The sequence below is a fragment of the Equus caballus genome, chromosome X (genome assembly GCF_041296265.1).
Source record: "Equus caballus isolate H_3958 breed thoroughbred chromosome X, TB-T2T, whole genome shotgun sequence".
Lineage (NCBI taxonomy): Eukaryota > Metazoa > Chordata > Mammalia > Perissodactyla > Equidae > Equus > Equus caballus.
This window is the reverse complement of record NC_091715.1, coordinates 39,631,921-39,638,912: the sequence shown is the minus strand read 5'-3', so window position 1 is coordinate 39,638,912 and position 6,992 is coordinate 39,631,921. Positions and strand designations below refer to the sequence as shown.

At 37.5% G+C, this 6,992-nt stretch overlaps 1 protein-coding gene across 2 annotated transcripts in view; it reads right to left on the bottom strand.

Annotated features, from left to right (window-relative positions):
* Nucleotides 1-268: 268 nt before the first annotated feature.
* Nucleotides 269-6,992, bottom strand: part of ZNF81 (zinc finger protein 81) — a 67,816-nt gene continuing 61,092 nt past the window's right edge. For both annotated transcript variants that reach the window (XM_023634156.2, XM_005614099.4), the window contains exon 5: nucleotides 269-3,144. In XM_023634156.2, coding sequence (XP_023489924.1) covers nucleotides 1,436-3,144 — 1,709 coding nt within the window. In that variant the 3' untranslated portion in view covers nucleotides 269-1,435. The remainder of the gene's footprint in view (nucleotides 3,145-6,992) is intronic.

Below are 6,992 nucleotides of genomic sequence, written 5' to 3'. Positions count from 1 at the left end.
CCAGACCCACAAGTTCATTTGGTACATTCTCTATCTTCCCACAGAGCTTGCTGACTGTTTTGCTATTTTTTTCCTTACTAAGTAACATGGGCTGCTGTCTTTTTCAGCCTTTCTTAACAGTTTTTCTCATTGTTTTTCCAGTTTCCACCTGCCACTCAGGCCCAAAGCTAATGCCACAAGTCTTAGTTTTGGTATAATACCCCTCACATGCATACACTTTCAGACATTACTTAGCATTGGCTGCGCAACAAACTACCCCAAAACTTAGTATCTTAAAACAATAATCATTTTATTTATCTCACAATTCTCCAGGTTGGCTGGGATAACTGGTATAGCTCTTCTGGTGTGGGCCGGCTTGACCGGGGATGGAGGTTGAGGAAGGCCTCACTCCCATGTCTGGCAGTTGGTCTAAGAGGCTCCAGCTGGGCTGGGTCATCTCTGCTCCCTGTGGTTTCTCATCCCCCTGTAGAGGAATCTGAGCTTCTTTACACAAAGGTCTCAGAATTCCAAAAAGTAGCGAGAGAGGGTAAGCCTCAAGGCAGGCTTCCACACTTCTCCAGCCTCTTCTTGAATCTCTTTGCTAATGTACATTGGACAAAGCAAGTCACATGGCCAAGCTCAGAGTCAAGGAGTAGAAAGAGAGAGACTCTACCTCTTAACAAGAAAAACAGGAGTAACATTGCAAAGGGATGTGGATAAAAGGATGGGAGGAATTTGCGGCCATTTTCCAATGTACCACAATGAAAGAAGATAAAAATATGATGTCATGAAAACCAGTATGAATGATAGGACTGTATTCATGTGTTCATGTAAAATTATATCTGCAGATGTATGTATATACAAAACCATAATGACTTTGAAATTGTGGATTCACGGGAGAGAAATATTCAATTGGAAACAAACTTGATAGACACAAGTGTATTAAATTCAAAAAGAGAATTTCAATTCAATTATTCCTCCTGTTGCACAATGTGTTCTGCCACAAACACCCTACAGAACTGAGAGTAGGTTTACACATCAAATATATTATTTTGTTGTCCTACCTTTCATTTAGTTGCCACTTTAAATTACTTAACATAACACAGTAAACATGACTGTCATTTACATAATTTTGCACACTTCATCTATAAAGAATTTAGTAACAGTTTGCTTTCTAAAGGAAGGTTTTTCCTAATGCATCAAACAGACAGCATTTTTCCCAGTTTGAATTCTATTATATATTGTGAGGCCGTGCAAATATAGAAATTCCCCTTCATTCAATGCATTCTTAGAGGGTCTATTCTGAAAAATTTTGCTCATCTGAGGTGAGAGAGCCTGATGAATGCTTTTTATTATGCAATGTCACATAAGATCTGTCTTGGGTGAATTTTATAATATACACTTAGACCTGACTTCTGTGATAAGGCTGTCTCATTTTCAAGCAACAGGGTTACTTTCACGTATGAATATTGCGATGCATACTCAGAACTGATTTCTGAGTGAAGCCCTTTCCACAATCACTACATTTATACGGTTTATCTCCAGTATGAATTGTCTGGTGTTTATTGAAATTTGACCTGTCAGTGAAGGCTTTCCCACATTCTGCACATATATATGGTTTCTCTCCTGTGTGAATTCGCTGATGTACTTTGAGATGTGGTTTCTTTGAGAAGGATTTCTCACAATCAGGACATTTATAAGGCTTCTCTGTAGTATGAATTCTCTGATGTGTAATTAACTCTGACTTCTGGATGAAGGCCCTCCCGCAATCAGCACAAACGTAGGGTTTCTCTCCAGTATGAATTGTCTGGTGTTTATTGAAATTTGACCTGTCAGTGAAGGCCTTTCCACATTCAGCACATATATAAGACTTTTCTCCAGTATGAGATTTCTGGTGAGTATTGAGATTTGACCTGTTGGTGAAGGCCTTCCCACATTCGGTGCATACATAGGGTTTCTCTCCTGTGTGAATTCGCTTATGCATCTGGAGTTGTGACTTAGAAGGAAAGGATTTCCCACAGTCACTGCATTCAAAAGGCTTCTCTCCAGTATGAATTCTTTGATGTGCAATTAAGTGTGCCTTTTGGATGAAGGCCTGCCCACATTCAGTACATATATAGGATCGCTCTCCTGTATGAATTCTCTGATGCATCCTGAGTGTTGATTTTTGGGTAAAGGCTTTCCCACACTCACTGCATTTGTGGTGTCTCTCTCCAGTGTGAATTTTCTGATGTACATTGAGGGCTGAGTTCAGGGAGAAGCCTTTCCCACATTCGCTGCATTCATAGAGTTTTTCTCCAGTATGAGTTGTCTGATGCCTAAGTAGAGATGACACTTGGAAAAATGATTTTCCACATTCATTGCATTTATAGGGTTTTTCTCTAGTATGAGTTTTCTCATGCAAAATTAATTCTGAATTCTGAATGAATGCCTTCCCACATTCAGTACATATATATAGTTTTTCATCTCTATGAACTCTCAGATATATACTGAGTAGTGGCTTCTGTGTAAAAACATTTACACATTTGCTAAGTTCATGAGGTTTTTCTACAGTATGAATTCTCTGAGTTGCAAAGAGGTGTGACTTCTGGGTGAAGATCTTCCCAAATTCAGCACACATATTTGCTTTCTCCCCAACAGGAAATTTTGGATTGTGACTGAGTCCTTGTTTCAGGCTGAGGACTTTTCCACACTGATTACTTTCACAGAATTTCACTCCTGCATGCGTGTTTTCATGGTTAGTATAAGAGCAGCTCTGGGTGAAAACTTGACCACGTCCAATAATTTTATCAAAGTTCTTTGCTGCATTGTTTTTACTATGAAAATGTAAATCTAAATTATGCTTAAAATTCTTTCCAAATGAGTCATATTTATGGGGTTGTTTCTGTGAAGAAACATGATTTGGGCTTGGATGAACAAATTTTTCACTGTCTTTACATTCATAATCCCACTCTGTATTCAATATTTTCTTATTGATGAAAGCCGCATGACTCAGTGGTTTGTTCTGTTTTTCCCTATATCTTTTTATTGGTTCGGCATCTTGCCACAGTTCTTCTAAAATGGAATACAATGAATCATCTCTTGTATCTTCATCCTCCATTTCACTATGAAATGAAGCTTTTCCAGAAATTCTTTTTTGGGAGGTCTTAATCCCAAATTTCCCATCTAAAAAGAGAAAGAAAAGTAAAATTGACACAAAGAATAGACAACAGAAGATTAAAAGGTACACAAGAGCTAATCCAAACTAAATACAGGGGAACCAGTAAATCTGATGATGATGATGATGACAATGACAGGAAATAAATGTATAGCACTTATTATGTGCCAAGTTCTTGCATGATACTTATGACATTCCAACCATTGTTCTAAGAAATTGTTCTAAGAAAGGATTAAAAGAAATTTAATCCTTTCAAAGCCTTATGTGGTATTTTCTATTATTATTCACCTATTGTAGATAAGGAAAGTGAAGCTCAGAATGATTATATATATAATTTGCCCTAAAATATGGTTATTACGTTTTGGAGATTGGAGTTCAACATAAGCTACCTAGCTCTCTTTTGAGGACTCTTGGATATCAAGTAGAGTAAAATGAAGATTAAAAAGACAAGGGTTTTGGGGCTGGCCCCGTGGCCGAGTGGTTAAGTTCGCGCGCTCCGTTGCAGGTGGCCCAGTGTTTCGTTGGTTTGAATCCTGGGCGCGGACATGGCACTGCTCATCAAACCACGCTGAGGCAGCGTCCCACATGCCACAACTAGAAGGACCCACAACGAAGAATATACAACTATGTACCGGGGGGTTAAAAAAAAAAAAGACAAGGGTTTTAAGTGGAAATATCCGTGGAGAGCCTAGGCTTGGAGGGTGTGACTCAGAGTCTAAGTCTTCATTAGCTTTCCATTCTAAATCCTCACTAATCTTGTTGCTTCTTGCTTGTTAGCAACAATACCAATTTAATGTGATCAAAAAACCAATTTAATCTGCTAAAAGAGTAGATCCTAAAAGTTCTTGTCACAACGAAAAAAACATTTTTTCCTTTTCTTTTTTATATCTATGAGATGGATGTTAACTAAACTTACTGTGGTAATCATTTCACAATATATGTAAGTCAAGTTATGATGCAGTATACCTTAACTTATACAGTACTGTATGTCGATTATATCTCAATAAAACTGAAAAAAACCCCACAATTTATTCATACCCATAGGAAAAATATTGTAGTCAGGGCCATCTTAACCTATACAAACAATAAATAAATGGATGTCTATACTCCGACACTCCATCCAGGTATAATTGTTTTCTTGGACCTAAAATTATATATATCTAACAAGAAGTATAAAATCAGAGAGGACAAGCCATCTGTGGTAGACTAGAAGGTGTTAGTGCCTACAAACATAGGTTCTTTACCCGCCACACAAGAGGGGCCAAATAAAAACTGGAATGCCAGGCTTATGGCAAGGAAAGGGTTTTTATTTCAGGTGATATCAGCTGGGAGACAAGAGCAAGCCCTCAAATTTGTCTCGTTTTGTCTCATCTCCCCAGAAGATGGGAGGCGAGAGGTTTCAAAGGTTGCAAGGAATGTTTCTGTTTGTGGGGGGGGAGGAACCTGTGGCCTTGGGCGCTTTCCCACCAGCCTGGGTTCAGCCTTGGGAGGCTGCTTACAGGGAGCAGGATGATAACGGAATTTGCAGGTGGGCAACCTTGGCTGTCTGTCTCCATGGCAGACAGTGGATTCTGGAGCCAGGGAGCAAGCAGGGAGAGTGCTTTGGTTTTAACCCCATATATGCTGGGTTTAATGTAGAGGAACTGATATCAGGGCTGGCATCAAAAGCTGTCCACCAGAATTTGTTTTACCTTTCTTTTGCATTAATAGAGTAGTAGCCAGGCAGATGGCTGCCCAGTCATATAACATTGCTCAGCCTCCTTTGAAAACTGGTGTTGCCATGTGGCCATGTTCTCATCAATAGGATGTGAGAAAAATTGATGGGTGCCACTTTCAAAGCAGCACATTGAGACAGTAGGCATTTTTCTCTATGCCCTCTTCTACCTTCTTGCTTACTAAAACCTTGACTTGGCAGCAACGCAGACTCAAACATGCAGATTTCACAAAAACCCCAAGAGATAGGGAGTTCTATAATGGAGGGAACTTGGATTCCTGAATAAACATGAGCAACAAGGTTTTACAACGGCCTGTGATATGAGAAACTTTATATAAGAGAGAAATAAAATTCTTTAGTATTTAACCCACTGTATCTTATAATCTCTTTATTATTGCAAATTAGCTTTAACATAATTAACATACTTGTCTTGCCCAGAATGGGCATCACAAATGTTTCCATTACCAATACATAGGACATATCAGATTCTCAATCATAATTTTAAATGGAAAAATTATACATTATCTCATCAGCAAGAGATTTTAGATACTGAGAATGCTGAGTCATCAACTCCAGTTTCTCCCTGTTAATCAGTTTGATAATGCACTCAAAACACACGTCCCATCCAAAATCTCACCCTCTTATTCTTAAGTTGCATTTTCATTCTCACACAGTGAGCTTTAATTTATTCTGGAGATATTAAGCACTAGATTCCCAGGCATGGTTTTAGAAGTGGTTCTCCTTTTCATTTTATTTAACTTATAAATATATATAAAATGTATAACCTGTAAGTAAAACTTAACTTCTAAACCCCTGCTGTATTGGACAATATTTAGGTCACCGGTACCAATATTCATTGTAAAAAATCTGCTCCTGCAATAAAAACTTCTCTGTACCTTTCCTGAGCCCACAGATTCAACGAAAAGTACACAAATGAAGAGTCATCAGTCTAGAAAAGAGCTGTGCGTGCAAGCTTGCATTCTATTTGCCACTCACAAAAATGTCTCAAAAACAGTCCAGTTTATTCTCAGATCGAAGGATATGTTCATGTTCTCTTCCTCCATTTAGCCTGCTTGTTAGCATTTTCTTTTGTGCTGTTTAAAAACACATATGTACTTCATGAAGCAGTTTAAGAGTTTTTTATTTTGAAAATTAATCTGATCATATGCTAGTGACACTTTTTTTTAACTTCAAAAGCAGACACCCTCCGTGCTATTCCTTTTGCTAATCATTTCAACAGACTTCTATTAGAATAGAAACACAATACACAGACAATAAACTTTTTAATATTTGATGCCATTGTCTTTACTTTCCAATTACAATCTATGTTCCATTGAATTCCTATCAGTAGAATTTTTTAAAATCCTTCTGAAATAGGGCAAAATACTCTCATATTCTTATCCCCCACAAATTCAATTAGTTAATATTGGTAAGTATTTTCTTCATGCTTAGTGTTCAAATAATGAAAATAAGATACAGGCTCTTATTTTCAGGGACTTTCAAAATTACTAGAGGCAGAAGCATCTGAGGCAATAGAAATGGAGAAGAACAATAAACTTGGAGTAGGTAAAGGGTCATTTCATGGAATAGAAAACCTGAAATGAAACAAAATGAAAGTGTCTATTACCTGGATAGGCCGAGCACAAAATAATAAAGAGCCCAGATGCAGAGATGAACTTCATATTTGGTAGGCATTAAAGATAAGGTGAAAATTTGAGGAAAGCATGAATTAAGGAAATTATACAGATACAACTTTAACTGGCAATAAATACATGGCCACATTGTAGATGGCACTGAGAGAAGAGCTACTGGTCATGTGTTATATAATATGAAATAATTGTAAGTTTACTTCACGAAGTTAATGACAAAGATAAATGTGGCGTCGTCTCAGGTGACATCTATCAGTAGCATATAAGATGATCTAGAAACAAGAAACGAAATCTGCAAATCCCATTAGGAACAGAATAATCCAAGCATAAGAAAATATAGACTTGCTTTTGGGTGATGCTACTAAGAATTAAGATAAAAAGATATCTAAATAGTATTCATTAAAAAAGAAAAAACAGGAATTGCAGAGTAATTAGTAAGAGAAGATAACTAAGAGGGAAGAAACAAAAAACACAGCAGAATCTGACAAAATTT